This window comes from Diplotaxodon limnothrissa, linkage group LG15 (assembly GCF_057381915.1).
Source record: "Diplotaxodon limnothrissa isolate DT_005_m linkage group LG15, D_limnothrissa_male_GT1.1, whole genome shotgun sequence".
In the NCBI taxonomy this organism is placed as follows: Eukaryota; Metazoa; Chordata; class Actinopteri; order Cichliformes; family Cichlidae; genus Diplotaxodon; species Diplotaxodon limnothrissa.
The window spans coordinates 26181564-26198910 of NC_140610.1; the positions used below are offsets into that span (position 1 = coordinate 26181564).

General features: G+C 41.4%; 1 protein-coding gene across 1 annotated transcript; it reads left to right on the forward strand.

Annotated features, from left to right (window-relative positions):
* The first annotated feature begins 1193 nt into the window (after nt 1–1193).
* On the forward strand, nt 1194–9270 carry slc35d3 (solute carrier family 35 member D3). The gene is made up of 4 exons (XM_085373269.1): nt 1194–1418; nt 4119–4329; nt 8301–8458; nt 8539–9270. Exons 1-4 carry the CDS (start codon nt 1194–1196, stop codon nt 9268–9270), a joined length of 1326 nt encoding a protein of 441 aa, XP_085229395.1.
* Nucleotides 9271–17347: the final 8077 nt, after the last annotated feature.

Here is a 17347-nt window from a genome sequence, read left to right on the forward strand (position 1 = left end):
GCTGGAGGTTTCGTCCTCTTAAAAGGACACCAAAGCGCTTGCTCATAATTGTCGGGCTTTTCACTTTTTTCTGTGTATTATTTAGGTCTTTAACTTAAAATATAAAGTACTTTGAGGCAACGATTGGTGTGATTTGGCACTGTATAAATAAAACTGAACAGTCTTGAATAAGGAGGTAACAAGTTAGATTTGTATAGAAAACAAGGAAATATCTATCTATTTTTCTATTATTTAACTGTCCTTTTTTAACTTATACTTTACTTCAAATTTACTTACAGTATAACTTTTAAGTAATTGTACATAAACATAATTAGGCTACATTATCATGTCAAATAAATCCTGGTTAATTACTCAGAAATAAAGCCCTTAGTCTCAAGCCAAATTATAAAGTGTTACCAAAGACACAGAGACATGTATGTATGGGGTCAAGTACTAACTCTGGGAAAAACGGGAAATAATCAGAAGCCACGAAACCCCCCCACAAAGAAACAAACTACAGAACGCACCAAAGCATGGATAAATAATCTAGTAAATTGTTGTTGACTCAAAAATCCGATGAATGCGCTCTCACTGGTCCGATCCCTGCACACAGAAATGTTTATCATAGCTGGAATTAATATTACAGAGTATTTAATATCTTCATCTTTTGGTTTTGGCTCGTGAGGGTTATTCTCTCTGATGAAGAGGAGGAGGTGCCGAATCAAAGTCATGAATATTTAAACTGCCTCTCAAAACAAAGATAAAGACATTTCCACGCAGACACTCGCGGTCATGTATCCTCCGTGACTTCATTGATGGAGCGGGTAAACACCGCCCCCTGCCCCCCACCCCCCACGGTTCTGAGCCAAGAGGCTCTGCGGCAAAATGTCATTACAGAGTGCGCGCTCCGAGGAGAGGCTGCTGCGCTGTTTGCGCCGCTCTCCCACTTCTGCAGGACTTTTTCGTCTGATTTTATTTTCCGAGAAAGAAGCAGAGGAGAATGTCCACGGGTGATGATGATTCAGTGGAAACTAAAGTTTGTGTCACGTGCAGCACCGACTCCGAGCGCGAGCTCCTGCTACGTTTCTCCGTCTGAACGCTCCTGAACGCGGACAGCGGGCTTTGTGCAGCCTCAAGTCCTTCCTCTTCCGCGCCTGGCAGCACCCAACCTGTCCACAGGGCTCCCCGACACCGACTCCTCTCTGGCCCCCGTCATGGATGTGTTCAAGAGCCGACTTTTGGGAATTTCCGTGGCCGTGGCGCACGGCGTGTTCTCGGGCTCCCTGAACATCCTGCTGAAGTTCCTCATCAGTAATTATCACTTCGGCTTCCTCACGCTTATACAGTTTCTGACCAGCAGCACCGCAATGCTCACCCTGGAGACCCTCAGGCGGCTGGGGAAGGTCGAGATCCCCCCGTTCAGCCTGCAGCTCGCCAAGGTAACCAGTGTGACAGGAAGTCTCCACAAAGTGTCTTTATTCACTTTATTCATTTAGAGGCTCGCAAAAATGTAATATTTCTGTTATTTAGATCAAAACTTCACTATTCAAAATGTATTCATTATAAATACACAGATTCAAGTATTTATACTTAGTGAAGTAGTGAAATCAGTTTCACTACTTTTTTAACGCATTTTAACGGATTTTTCTCTAAATCCACGGTCACTCATTTAAACTGCAGTTTGTGAAAGTTACGGTTTGAAATAGAGGAAACTGCTTAATCATCGGCTCAGACCTGCCTCAATAAAACTAATGACTGAATGAAATTTGTTTTAGAGTGGAACATTTTTCTTTAATTACTGGCTGATTGACAAGATACATTAAAGAGACTGCAGTGATGGAACGGAATCATAATCTGGAGGAAGAGCGTAAACCTGAATATGGTACTTTTTCATTCATGTCCCCACTACAATAACTGTAATAACAGACTGTATATTCTGCATGGACTCATTGAGCTGTTACACACACACACACACACACACACACACACACACACACACACACACACACACACACACACACACACACACACACACACACTGTATAACAAAGATGGTTTTCCTTTAAACCCTGTAAGGTTTAATTCAGCAGTCTCTGGGGACGGGCTCAGTTTTTACTACTTCATCATTAAAAACAATGTAATTAGAATAAATAAATGACACCTGCTCAAAGCTTGTGTTTGCCAAAGCTTTTAGGAATAGGAGCTTTTCAGAAATCAACGACTTTTTTGTTCACAAGATTCTTTTTATTCATTAAAAACGTCCAGATCTGAGAACTGAACTCATCATACTGGATGCTTATAGTCTATTTATCTTTATTTTATTATTAATGTTCTTCTTCACTTCAGCTGTATCTTTGAGTTTAAACACTGTATTGGAGCTGCCATCCTCATCATTCATAATTAATGTGAGTTTTTACATAGAACAGGCCTCCCATATCTCACTCAGTGAAACAGGGTATAAACGAGGCATCAGAACAACACAGAGACACGACTGCGGTCATTCCACCTCTGCTTGCATTTGTACGATTCGCCTCCTCGACAGTGAAAAATGATGACAGTCGATGTACATTAAACAGAGGCTGTGGGTTAGAGTCCACTGAGACCCAAGGCCTGATCCGTCGAACACAACGAGTGTTTCTGGATGAAAGTACAAATACTACACGTTCAGGCACAGCACATTAACTCCAGCTGCACTCACTGCTGCTTTAGGAGGCAGATTTAGCTGAGATTTTTGGACTTCAGTGTAAATCTGAGGCATTTCTGTTTTGCTACATTTCAGGGGAAATGCTGTACTTAAAGTGGAGTTCTGAAGTGTAGCGATTTACTGACACTACTACCATAAAAGTGGAGTTCTTTAGTGCAGTGCCCTCAGTGTTTTGGAGTGGTAAATACTGTGCCGCTCGAATATTATCCAGGTATCTGAATACTGACCACACTGCAGAAGCAGTGTCCGGTATCGTAGCTGTGTCCAAATTCAGGAACCACATCCTCCTGTGCCCGCATTTGTAGGCCAATTACATTACAGCGACACGACGAAGACTGCTCAAATTCGAAGACTCCGACAAATGCGCCCTTCATTTCCCCAGATTTGAAGGATGGGTTGGGTGTATACTTCGTGGCCCAACATATCCCAGAATTCATAGCACGGCCCTACTCAGTTTCCAACAATGGCGTCAGCTAGTTAGTTTTAATGTTACTCTTATTATTCTTTCTGGGTCACAAAATAAACGTTTAACATATTTTCAAGCGAGAATGTAGCTGTGTAAACCTCAAATATCTGCTCAGTTTATCAAGACACCGCATATTTTCAAAAGCGCTCCGACGTTTTCGGAGACGTCCGTTACCCACTAGCTCGATAGCTAGCCGGGGGCAAGGCTCACTAGAGCCGGTGAGAACACCGGACTCCCGGCAAATCGTTTTCAAACCCACCGCCGTCTTTCGCTACTCAGGTTAAACATGATATATAAGTCGCTTAGATAACTTAAAAATGTTATCGTTTGGCTTTTTTTTGGTTTTCATTTGTTCCTGAGTAAATCTGTTTGGCTGAGATTAAAGTTATAGTTTTTACACAGCTGAATAAACGTCAAGCAGACAGCTGATTATCAGAAGTGTGAGATGCTGGAGAATATACTCCAGTGTCTTGTTATATTTTAGAGAGCAAGGAGCAGACGGCTGAGTTTATTAAACTTCACCGAAACAATCTGCAAATGTCATTAACATTTAATAAACTATCATCTTGTCTTTATTTTTAGTTAGCACAGACCTTAAACACTTAAAGCTGTAAGCTAATGATAGTTATATAAGAGCAGATGCTGCTGGTGCAATAAGCTGTACGTTTTACCTCCAATGGATGATCTGATTATCGCAAAAATAATCGGTGACTAGTCGACTATCAAAATAATCGTTTGTGGCAGTGCTATGTAGATGCAAACAAGTTTCATTTTAGTCGCAGAAACATGGAAACACTTCAAGTCTGTTTCAGGCCTGAGAATGTGTGTTTGCATCAGCTTGAGCAGGAAGGAGATTTCTGTTATTGCTCCAGCACATTCAAGATACTCGAGTAAAGTGGTCAGGTCCTCAGTGAAGTGAATGTGTGTTAATGTGTCACCATGGATGCTTGTCTCTTCCTGTCTGTGCAGGAGTTTGCCTCAGTGTGTATCCTCTCCACGCTGCAGTCCACGCTCACGCTGTGGTCTCTGCGCGGCCTCAGCCTGCCCATGTACGTCGTGTTCAAGCGCTGCCTGCCACTCTTCACGCTCAGCATTGGCGTGTGCGTGCTCAGGAACGGCGTGCCGTCTGTCGGGGTGGTGACCGCTGTGCTCATCACCACCGGGGGAGCTGCGCTAGCTGGTGAGCACAAACAAACACTCACACACTTAGTGACAAACTAGTGCACTGAGGCAGTTTAAGGTGCTCAGGGTTCTGTACTGCCCATAGTCCTGTTTATGTCTTTGTTACTAACGTGCTAACAGGTTTTAGCCCAAGTCCAAGAATATTCCACATCCCATTAACGTGCTGACACACACTACCCCACCAGAGCTGCTTGTCCCATTGTCTATCTTTGCATCAAAATGCTTTCCTTCTTTCTCCCCCTTACACCCTTACCTGGTTGCTTTGGACAGCTGCCCTTATTCAAGTCTGGTTCTGCCAGAGATCTCTTCCTTGTAAAAGGCATTTCTGCATTTCCACTGTCAGAGTGCTATTTGTAGTGGATTGTCTCAATTTTGGGGAGTTAACATTTTAAGGTCTTTACTTTGCAATATAAAGTGCCTTGAAACAGATGTTGATTTGCAAAATTAAAAAAATTAAAGAGTGGAGGAGACTCCAGTCATGTCTATTATTGGCAGACTGGTCCACATAGCCTCCGTCTGATTACTTTAAACACCTTCTTAAAGAACAGAGGTGTTAGGATAGTTGCAAAAACATTTTGAATGCTTCTATATCAGTGCTTGTCAGAGTTTTAACATTTTTGGCTTTTCTTTATGCACCTTGGAAGTTGGTGAAGTTGTGCCAGGAACCTGTTTTCTTCTATTTTTGAGCAGCTCCCACAGTCCTATAAGCTGTTGGCTGGTTGGCTTGTAACACCCACATAGCCAAAGCGATGTGCCGTAAACAGATTCTCAAACAGCTTTTAACTTGTGTTGTGTTTGTGGGAAACAATCCCTCACTCTCTTATTCCTAAAGCACAAGTGTTTCAGGTCAACTCCATCTGTCCGTGGTCAAATGTCAAAGGTGTAGCGTGTACTTTTTAAAGAGCCTTCTCTTGCTGTTCATTCATCCCTCTGTTAACTTGTTTACTCTGCCTTTCCATCTTCTTTTAATGTATTTGTTTTTTTCATAAAGGAGAAGAAAATATTGAAGCTGATCCTTAAAAACAACAACAGTTAAAGCTGTTTAAACATTAAGTTATCTGTCTTATACAGATCTTTTAATCATCATTCTCAGCAGTAAATGTTGCCCTTCCATTAGCGATAACGATCCTGAAGTCATAAACAAAAACCTCCACGCACAATTCATTTCCTGGATTAATCCAGTCTGCTGGATGGGGGGTTGCTGGAACATGGACTGTGAACTCTGCAGAATATGAATCTAATGGACAGATTCATCATCCTGGGTTTTAATCTTCATGATAATTACCGCTTCTCGCAAAAAAATGTAAGATGTGCATCTTCCATGCGTCCCTTGTGGATTAGCCAAATCTCTGCAACATTTGGATTGTTTGTCACGTCAACAGTTTGCGTATGAGGCACATCTTTCAGCCATGATTAATATTATGGGGGAGATAGCTTATGACCCCTTCCCCCACCCCAAGTTTAATAAGCCTTTGTGATGGTTGATGTTGTTGTGCAGCGAGTCTTTTGAGCCGAATGTTTTTCAGGGTCTACTTCCTGTTGTATGTTGGCACATACTGTACCTCAGAGCCTTTATTCAGATTTTAAACTTTATTCTAAAAGTTGTAAAAAACATCACACATGCTTAACAAGGGGCAGATGATCACACCAGGAGCACACCTGTGTTTAGTTTGCATGGGGCTTTTATTTTGAAAATCCACTCAATTCTCTCTGCTGAGCTTCTGTGAAAATTATACCTGACCCCATTTTGAATCATATGAACTCAGAAAAGTGCTGGTGAGAATTTTGTGGATTTGTAAGTGCTTAGTGGGCACGAACGGCTTTGATGGCTGCCTGAGATGGAACAGGATCCCCATCCAACTTTACCAGCCCCCCTCTCATCCTTTATCAGGGATGCTACACTCGATTGTAACACCTAGGGGAACAGCTACACCAATTACATTGAGTTGAAAGATAATAGACCAACTGTGGTGCCTTATACGTGGTGAATTATTTTAGAAGTGGATAGTCATCTCTAAATTTGATTTAAAATAATAGAAAATGCAAATTATATATTCTCTCTGAGTTTAAAGGTGTTTTTATGATAACCCACTGAGCAATGTTTGCACATCCATGAACATATAAAGTAGCTTCTAATGGTTGTTTTATGTGCTTTTAGTGACATCAATTTAAGGAACAGCTAAACATTTTAATAAAAAAACGGATTTTATTAAAACAGCTGGTTTTTACAGCTGCTATAATATAACAATATAAAATGCCACAAAGCAACTCTTGTTGTGATTTGGTCCTGTTTAAATAAAACTGAATTGAATTTAAATGAATTGGAAAATTGGTCACATTCACTCTATCCTGGATTAACATCACTGAGGTGAGGAGGTAGTATAAAAATCCTTCCGCCTACCTGCAGGAATAAATCGTGCATCTATGGAGCTTTAAAGGTGCAAATGCTACAAATGGTTGGTGTTCACTGCTGCTGATCAGAGCGCATTCTGCACCATCACCAGTACTGAAGAATTTCTAAAAGGCTCACATAGAAAAGGGGCCGTGTGGAAGAAGAGCAACATTGTATCGCTGCAGATGATGATGATGGGCCAACAGAAGCATGCGACTGCAACAGTGGAAGTCGTTATGAGTCAGAACCTGATTCACTAAAGTTTGTGGTTTTTAAAAATAATTTTAATACCATCTTTCTCAAGTTCCTAATGAGTTTCATTGTAGTTTTTAGTCTTTTCCTGATTTCTACCAACAAGAAGCGTTTCTAAGTAACAACTTCTGACTTGCCAGCCCAAAGCCAATTACATTAAAAATATCCACAGTCACATGTATTATTGTGTGCTTTAAAAATGCAGCAGTTTTCTAACAGCAATGAGCACCACTTTCTCAAACACGAGGAACTTGTGCATTTGTAAGGGACAGTCAGCAGCAGTGGATGAATCCAAAGATGGAATATGTAAAAAAATGGAAGTGACTGCTGTGTGTTTGCCAAATCTGATGGGCAGGTTGACCAAGTGTATTGGTTGGTTTTCACTGACAACACGAGCACTGACATCACGCTGGCAGACGAGGCTTCAGTTAGTGTAGTTTGTTTTCAGTATGAGAAGCTTCCTTGTCAAGCTTCCAGCATACAGGCTCAGCACAGGATTAATTCCATCTTTCCTTCTTTATCATCTGTCCTCATTCCTCAGCTTTCCCACCTACAAACTCCCACAATCTCCCATCTTTTGATATCACAGATATGCTAAAACACAAGGAAACCTCTCAGACACAGAAGGAGAAGCTGTCTGAGAAATGCTGCTCAACATTTCACAGTAACGTTAAAGCTCTAGAACCCAATGCTGCAATGACACAGACAACGTCCAGATCCCAACACGATCGAAATGCTGTGGAATGAATGAATGCCTGCAAAATTCCTTCACAACCACATGAGAAAATAATGAATTCTTCGAGTATTTGTGCCCGAAGTTCTTTTTATAAGCAATTTAATTACAGGGTGTACTTAAGCTTTCCCCGGACAGTGTGTGGTTTCAGGTTACTATAGCAAATTACCCATCAAATAAACAGACGTCTTGATGAATAAAAAATAAATAAAAAATCATCCATTTAACAAAGCACAAAGCTGCTGGGAATTGCTGTTGTGAAGGGACTGGACCCAGTCTACCATCTCTTCCTGACCGGAAGTTGTTTTGACTTCCTAAACTGATCCAACAAGCCCCGCCCTTCAATGTTGGGACGTAGACTTAGCGGGCATCTGAAGTAAGGTGCAGTTGGCACTCGACAGGGTGCTATTGTTTGTTGCCCTGTTACAAAAAGTTGTATTAATATTGATGTAGGCTGTGGATAAAACATACCATATCCCAGTTATACTGAACTTAAAGTTCAGAAAAATATCATGTAAATAAAATCGAGAGAAACTTTACAGATGTTGAAATAAAAAAATGTAAAAACTTGATTTAAATTCTTTCTCCGCAGGTGCCGGTGATCTCACAGGTGATCCCTTTGGTTACGTCACCGGTGTTTTAGCCGTCATCATCCATGCCTCCTACTTGGTTCTGATCCAGAAAACCAGTCTGGACAGCGAGTATGGACCGCTTACCGCACAGTACGCCATCGCCATCATGGCCTCACCGGTATGGAGTGGTGTATTTTCAAACTTTACTGCCATCGTTATTCTCGCTTCTCATTTTGTATTTTTATCGGCTTCTCTCAGGTGCTGCTGGTGTGCTCCTTCATTTCTATGGATGCCATCAACATTTGGTCATACAAGGGCTGGACGGACCCTCACATCACGGTCATCTTCATCTTCTGCATCTTCATTGGCTGTGCCATGAACTTCACCACGCTGCACTGCACCTACATCAACTCGGCTGTCACCACCAGCTTCGTTGGTGTGGTCAAGAGCATCGCCACCATCACCGTCGGTATGTTGGCCTTCAGTGACGTTGCACCCACCAGTCTTTTCATTGGCGGTGTGGTGGTGAACACCATCGGCTCCATCACCTACTGTGTGGTTAAATACTACGAGACAAAGAAGAAGAGCTCGTACGAGGACCTGGAGGTGGCGGGAAAGGACAACGGGCTGCCGGGCAAGCCTTACAGAGAGAAACCTCCGCTGGACGGGAGCGGTCCCACTACAGGATCTGATCCAGAGCAGCCAGAGACAGAAGGAGTGCCGAGCAGTGACGACAAGGAGGAGGCAGCAGCCACGGCCCATTTGGCTAACGGACAGTTGTGGACGGGAGAAGGTGAGAAAGGTGTCAATTCTCATGTCATGACAGAAAAAGAGGCACTGGAGATGCAGAGGGAGCACCTCCACAAAGAGAACACCACTGCTGCCACGTCACTCAGTGATAGCTATGTCGGAGTGTGGAGGTCCATCAGACATCTGCAGTTCCTAAAGAAAGACCCATTGATCGAAAACATGGAGCAGCAAAGTCCGTGAGGGTGGGACTAAGAGCCGAACTAAAAAAAAAGAAAAGGAAATTAATAAAACGTCAAGGAAACCAGAGAAGAAGAAAATGACTGAACCTCTACTGTATGTACGCCAGGAACCTCTTAGTGCTTACTGAATGCTCGTTGGTCGTGTTCACTGCTGTTGCTTCAATTACCTCGACGAGATCTTTTGTGCCAAAAACTCTGTTTCATCACACAGAAGTCTGAGTGCTTTATTTCTTTGTTGTTTATGAGTGGTGGAGAAAAGTGGATGAAGAGCTTTGGGCAGAGCTGCCCGTCAGTGATAAATCCTGCCTCTCGTGTCCCTCGGCTCAGCGGTGGGGTGGTTGGGGCTAGGCAGCGTGATGTGGATTGCGTCTCCAGCTTGCAGAACAAGAGCAAGCCTTGTAGAAAAAGAGTGCATCTTGTGCAAACTTGAAAATCACACCCATCAGGGAGGAGCTGAACACAACTAAAGGTTTCTGTTTTGTGCTTTGATCTTGTTTCTGATTGGCTGTGGGCATGCGAGCGACTCTATGGCTGTAATCACTCCGGGTTTCTTTGAGTTCGTCCAGCTCAAACTCTGCAGGTCTACGGTCACATTTTACTGCTGGTTTCCTGTTTCTGTGTTTACTTTAGCAACATTAAGTGAAATAATAATCCTGTCATTTCACGCTCCGCTTCTGTCTCATTTTCTTTTCTGTGTCTTTTCCTTAATTTTATATATGCGTTGTTCTTCTACTGGTGGATGTTCACAGAAAACGGCCAAAGTTTCAGAACTAATGTTGGTGTATGTAAAGGTGATCTCTGTGAGAGGAGAGCTCAGACTTCAGAACTTTTTTTTCTATCCTTGGATCTTTATGATGTCAGTGAGCGCAGATATTCCTTGTATGGTCATCTCAGCCTTTCAGTTCAGGCGTTGAGCACAGAAGCCCAACTAGCTATGCTTATGCATTTAACGACAGGGACAGAGAGAGAGAACTAAAAACACTCCAATAGCTTCTTTAAACAGGATCAACTGAAAAACTGCACCATGGCCCAAAAGGAAACACAAGAGCATAATGGCCGTTTTAAACACTTGTATTTATTTTTCATTTTATGCTTTTTTTTGTCAGCTAGGTACATTAAAAAAGGTTTCTTTTTGCTTTATATATTATAAAACAAGATGTTTTCAAATACAAGTAATTACAAGTTTACACAGTATGAATACAATTAAATACAGCTGCAAAAAATGAGACATTATAATTTGAAGCCTTATAGTTCTGATTTCCACTTATTTCACTTTTGAGTCCTTCTTCAGTGACACAATGATTTTAAGTTCTGGTTGCACTAAACAAGCTTTGTGAAGTTCTCATTGTTTCCAGAATTTTTATTTGACGTTTCAAAGTCCGCTGGAGAAATAATTAAAATAATTTTAATGTTGATTTCAGTTCATGTCGAGGCTTGATGTAATTATGGACTGTGATTCAGGTAGCACGCACCACACAGCATAACGTGCTTAAGTGAAAGTACCTTTTCTTCACTTGTCATCACACCAGTGTTATTACAATGACTGGACCGAGCAAGGATGTTCTTCAGGCTAGCTTAAGAAGGCTTTTTCCCAGAGATGTATCTAAGACTATCTAAAACTTATTTATGAGGCTTTTTGTGCCATTTGACTATGACTGGGTGCAGGGTCGGGTGGCTTTAATATTGATGTCTCTTCTTCATCCATAAGGAAGTTTATTTACCAGCAGAGTAGAATGAAAATGAGCAGTTCAGTACACCTAACAATCTGAGATTGATCATCTTGACAGAACACCTGTAATTTGATGACAGCACTTAGTTTTACTGCGGCGCTTCCCCTGAAAAGCGTCTTGGCTCCACAGATCGCACTGTGAATACTTTTTTATTATTTCTACCTCCAGTAGAAATTCGTGCCCACGGGGAGGTCTGTGCAGAGGCATCTGGCACAAAGAAGCCTCCAGTGGCTTTTGTGATATGCATATGAATCCCTTAACGCACACCTTGCTGGAGATTATTTAATTCTTCAAGCCTTCCTAATATGTTATTTTGGGACGGGATTACAAATGGCTCGGGAAAAGATTTGTAGGAGGTGTAAGAAAACGTGGCTTCATGATTAACTGTTGTTCGCCAGATTGGCGTGATTGGATTTGAAGAGAATACTGGTTACAAAGAATTTAATATAATCTGCTTTAAAAACACAAACTGTTCCTCTGACAGCCTCAATAACATCATGGGAGCTAGAAAGAAACAGTGACATGTGCCCCACAGTGTCTGCGTGTGGGTTATGGATAATCAACAAAATAAAAACAGTGAAATCATTTGAAGAAAGCTCATTTTTGCAGTCAGTGACTGTTTGGTTGTGGTGTGATTAGCTCTGGCTTTGCAGAGTAGAACAACAAGCCCAACCTTCCACTGCTCAAAGGTTCAGAAAAGAAACTAAGGAAGCAAAACTATCTGGCCTTGGTGCACCAGAAAACTGGAGAGGCTTGCTGCTCTCCTCCAGGCGATTCGCCGACAGTTTCTAATGAAATCGGTGAAAATCAGCCGCTCTGAGGGAGATGTGTGTGCCACTGAGCCGACCACACGTCTCAAGGAATTATTCAAGCATCCTCCACATGTGGGCTGAGCCGTTGTGGGCAGACATTTTAAAGTAGGGCTTGATGCTAATGATCACATCTGTTCCACTAAATATAACAGCAGATACCAAAGTTTAGATCCTCCAGGGGTTAAATAACCTTACATAATCTTTTTTTTTACATTTACTATTTTATGAAAACATGTAGAAATATTAACAGGAACTTAAAGAAATAGTTTTGGAAGCTCTGTGGATCTAGTCCAGTATCAGTCTCTGTCACGAGGTGCTCAGCATAGCTTATTATTAATATTGCAAGCAGATGGAAACAGCTAGCATCTGCTAAAGCACAGCTCACTGACATGTCGTTTGAGAGTGACTGTGCTCAACATTTTAACATGAACGTGAAGAAACTTTGCCAAAGCAATTTAATTCCCTGTAAAAAATATAGCTTCTGTTTTATTTGTTTATGCTTGTGTAGTAATATAAAAGATAAGATGGTTGTAGGCTGTAACTAATATTATTATTAATAGAAATCCAAAATCATAACTTCTGCTGACGTCTTGTTGTGTTGAAGATAAAAGAGGCAAATCTTTAAACAACGAGACACTAAAGGAAGAGAAAATCTGAATCTTTGTGTAAAAGGTTTATGATACAGTGAACTTTTTCAACACTTTTTGATTATTCTTCCACAAGTTGACTGATTAATCCTAATGTTTTTAAACCACTTGGTTCAAAGGCTGGAAGAATCTTATAAATCTACTAACAACATTTAGCTCGGCACCTGGAGGTGACCTCTTAAAACTACTGACGTCTTTAGAAAGGCACTAACATCAGCACGTCTGTGGTATCACAACATGTTTACTGTTGTGAAAGCTTCACAATCCTTTGGTAAATTCAGCTGCATTAAACACTAACCTGATACTTCTGGTTGAAAGTTTTGTGTTTCTCCTTATCTTCTCTTTTGAGCTTTCCTAGCCTGGATCTTTTCCTGCCTCTGTTGTTTCCCAACAGAGGCAGGAAAGGACTTATAGAAAATGTCTCTGTGACACCTCTAGAGCTGAAAAGCTGCAAAGGTTAGCTTTAACGGCGTCCCTGCAATCAAAGCTGAGCTACAACAGAGACACAAAGACTATTAACACAAACGGGGAGCATTTATCTGCTCTTGTCCAATCTTAGGCTCCTTCACAAAGGAGGAGCTTCAGGCAGGGTGAATTGTGTGAAGAGAAGAAGCTGTCAACCTCTGGTATAGATCGATATTGATTTCTTCCTCACACTCTGCAAACTTCATTTAATGCTACATGAGATGTGATGTCCCCCGGAGCTGCAGAGAGCTGGGTGTGGGCTCTCTGAAGGAGCCTCGCTGAGGTGCCTTGTCGAGATTTAATACTTCAGAAAAGATAAATATGGTTGAAAAAGCAGGACGTGGATTATTTGTTGGTTTAAAGGTGTCTAGGGGTGATAATGACTCGAAAGCATGAACAATTAGAAGCCACAAAGTGCATGAACGTGTTTGCTATGTAGAGTTTTACAGTTCTTACATTTGAAAATAAAATCTGAAAAACAACCTGAGGCCAAATTAGCACAATAGGCTTATTATTGGTCTTAGCAGGTTAGTTGGTTGTACTATAGTATGTAAATTGTTACCTATGAAAGGTGAAACAGAGTTTGTTTGCTTCCCACTGATTTCTGTCTCAGCATGTAAATCAGGACAGATCTGGTCAGCCGAACATGGGAAATCCTAAATTCTGGCCGAGTTTAATTTAATATGTGGAAAAAGTAAATCTTACAGTCATTAAAAGTCTCTTATGTTTCCTTTAACTAGAGCTGGATCACTGAAAGATTTTTAGTGAATCTGAACGGATGCAGTAAAATCCAGAACAGCTGAAACATCTGTATGGGTGGCTTTTTGTCACTGTTAGTCTTGTATTGTTGTCTGTGAAAGTACTGTGTGCAACCCCTCACCATCACCATCACAGGTGGATGGAATACTGAGTAGGTCTCTTGTCTATCCCGGGTAAGAGCATTTATAAAAAAAGTAAACAACAGAACCATAAAGACACAAGTCAAAAAAACAGGATGTCTGAGCAGTGATGGAGACATTAAGACTGTAGTTCTGAGTCTTTGCACTTTATTCAGTATTTTCTGACTTATTTACAGTATCTTTCTACTAATGCTTTCACTTCCTGAGTAGGTTTAAGGCATTGCAGGCACATGAGAAGTCTGTAGTGACAGATCCCTAACCTGTCTCTGGCATCAGATATGTGTTTTGCAATGTTTTTTTAACATCTGTCCTGAACCTTTCGCTCAACTGAAATAATTCCAATGCAAAAAGAGTTACAATATTTTGAACGAAAAGTCTGACCTAAAACCAATCGGTTGTTGCCTTAATGCCTTAAGGCACAATGTTCCAGTCTGACTCTCCCAACACTGAAACGCCTCATAATACCATCTGTGTCTGGTTTCTGGAGGTTTGTGGGAGTTTCCTTTCCTGAAGAGCCCGTTTCTTCATAATCCATCCAAGATCATGTCACATCTTTTAGTTTTAAACCACAGTGTGTATCAAAAACAAACCATCAGGTGTGAAGTGGGACACAGCAGCATGTTGGAGTTGTGACAAACAGCCCGGTGTCATGAATATTGTGAAAAGAGCTGATGTCTTTAAAAAAAGAGATGTGATGTGTGTTGTGCATGAAAAGTGAGAAATATTTTCTGTCTTTCTATAAAAGAGCTGTCATGTTTTTCTGAAATAAAGCCAGTCTGATATTTCAAAAGATTGTCTCTGGTTCAGGAGGGGCTTGGCATCAGGGGCAGCTACAACTCTTTCCCTGCAGATGTGGTGTGGCTCTTAGTGCACCTACACAGGCCTTTGTCCACTCCTTGTGAACCTCCAGTTTTCTAGAAACTCCTCTCACATGTTTCCCTCCCACTCAACTTTCCTATAACAAGCTTTAAGATACCTTTGTTGAGGAGCGTCGATGATCATCGCCAATGATTCTGGTTACGTACACCAAACTAGACCCAAATATTCTTTTTTGGGAGATACTGTATTAAATAAAATGTTACAAATACAGAATTTACTAAAGTGTAGGAGAAACAAACTTCCTTATTATGTTGAATCTTTTGAGATGCACTAATATGTGTAATTGTAGTGGAGATATCATCTGAATTTCAGGAGCGGGACCACTCCTCCTTCACGCCCCCTCTGGCCTCAGGCTATAAAACCCCCCTTCTCCAATACCTGCAGTTCTCATTTTTATGCCCCACCCTGCCCCCCCCCTTTTCTTTCCTCTCTTCTCCTCTCCTCTCTTCCTTTCCTCCATTTATTTCTCGTTAGTACATGGGAATCTGCCTGGACCGAGAGCCGTCGCCAGTCCCCTTCAAGGCCTTCCCCAAACCACAGCACTATTCACACTTCCTCATCCCTCATCTCTCATCGTTACCAAGGATGTGGTTCCTGCTAGTGAAAATAGAGATAAAAGTTCCCAGTTCTAAACAAATATTCAATTAAAAACCTAAAATTAAGTCCTTGCAGGCTTTAGGTAACTTATTTGACATTAGTGCGAAACTGGGAACATGTTTGTCTGTTGTATTAATTTCCTTCCACTCTTGGAGAGACTCCATGATTAATTTACTTACAAATCCCTTGTTTAATTAATTTGAGTTATTGGAGTTTGCTGCTTAGGCTGACACTCTGGTTTTTAATTTAAACAGAGCGTAAAGGTGAAAACATAAGCAGCACACACATAGGATGGAGTTGGGAGTATATTAATGTCTCCTACAAGCTGGCAGATTCAGCTGAAATAATCCATTCAGAAGTAAAACGTCCAAATCACGTCAAACCAAGTTTAACCTGGAAGAGTTCCTTAAATGGTCCTCGTAAATATAGTCCAAGAGTACACAAACACGGAGGCAATGCATGCTGGTTTGAAAATTATATTTCAGCCATGGTCAGATAGTAACACATGCAGAGGCACAGCTTTTATTTATATCGTGTTCATGTTTCCTTCTTTATTTGAACACGATTTTCATTTTTGTGTGCGATGAGGTGAAAGAACCATCAACGTTTCAATTTCAACGCTCACTCCAAAGAAAACTGAAAATCTTTTTTCTACACCAACAAATCTCCCCAGTGGGATGAAACCCTGTTCACAGAGGCATGTACACAGCAGTGTTTTCATTAGGAGACCTTAGCGAGGAACGAGGACCACCACGCAGGAAACTGATGCACAGATTCACATGGAAGCTCAGGGACAGGCTCATATGGTTTTATTATTTGGTGTGAACCATTATGTAGCTTGAGCTGCTGTATGTTTTGTATGTGCTATCAGTGGTCAAAGCATGATGTTTGAATCATGTTATGAAAACAAAACTTTCAGGGATCTTTGCTGGAATCTTGTGACTCGTTATCTGTTGACTGATCCTTTCCCCGAACTCCTCATTTAACTTCCAGTTCTCCAACCTCACCTGACTATTGAAGGGATGAATGAGGTAAAGCCATCCCTGGGTTGTGATGACTTATCCTTCACCTGTGTGCTCCGCCTTCCCACCTTTTCTCACAGGGTTTGTGCAGGTGAACAGTGCTGGGTGTCAAACTGTTTTCCTGTTACTTGCCCTACATAAAAATGACCCAGCATTCCTTTTTTATGGGCAAAAATCACTTGATCTTATTTCACGAGGAAGACAGAATAGAAATGGCAGACCGAACTCCAAGTTTGTCGAAATAATTGTAATCTATTGAATGTCGGTACAAGAACATGGCAGAAAAGATCAAACTGTCCTGTCCAGAACCAATGATCTGTCACTGAAAACGCGACCTCCACCTACCTGGGAGCAACCCATTATCTACGTCAGTAGTGTGACAGTTGACCCCAACCAGTTGACCAAAGTTCAACAAAAGCAGAGATAACTGAGCCTGAGTCACTGTGCTGTCATCTTTATGCTAACGCTTAGACATCCAACACAAAGAAATACTACATTTGATTTAGTGTTACATTGTTAGCTAAAAATTATACAGACCATATTATTCAGTAACACAAAAAATAATGTAATAAGTAGCGGCTACTGTACTGGTCTGACGCTGATGTTGAACGGCTTGATCAGCGCAGTGTATGCAGTGACTAAAAAACCCTGACTGGGGCCAAAAAAAAATGTGCTGGGCAGCTGGACCAGCTGCATACGTGAAACTAAACACCGACTTCCACATGAATAAATGCTGCTGCCGTCGTCAAGCTGAGATGAAATGAATGCATGGATCACCTCCTCAGCATCAAATAAATGAAGGAAAGGCTTCAGCTTTGCAAAGGCCTACAAATCAGAAAGTGTTCTTAAAGTTGGAAGTGAGGGTAAAAAAATATTAAGTGAGCTAAATTAGATGGCACAGCAGTCCAAAAAAATACAACCAAAATGTAATGTGAGTTAGTGCTGCTGCTGCTAACGCAGGAGGAAGAGGAGGAGGGATGAAGGGATGGAAGACAAGTGAAGAATAAGGAGACAGTTGGCTAAGAGC

Coding starts and splice junctions, on each gene's coding strand:
- slc35d3 (XM_085373269.1), top strand. CDS start 1,194: ATGGATGTGTTCAAGAGCCGACTTTTGGGAATTTCCGTGGCCGTGGCG. Junction 1,419..4,118: donor TCAGCCTGCAGCTCGCCAAG/GTAACCAGTGTG, acceptor CTGTCTGTGCAG/GAGTTTGCCTCAGTGTGTAT. Junction 8,459..8,538: donor TCGCCATCATGGCCTCACCG/GTATGGAGTGGT, acceptor GGCTTCTCTCAG/GTGCTGCTGGTGTGCTCCTT.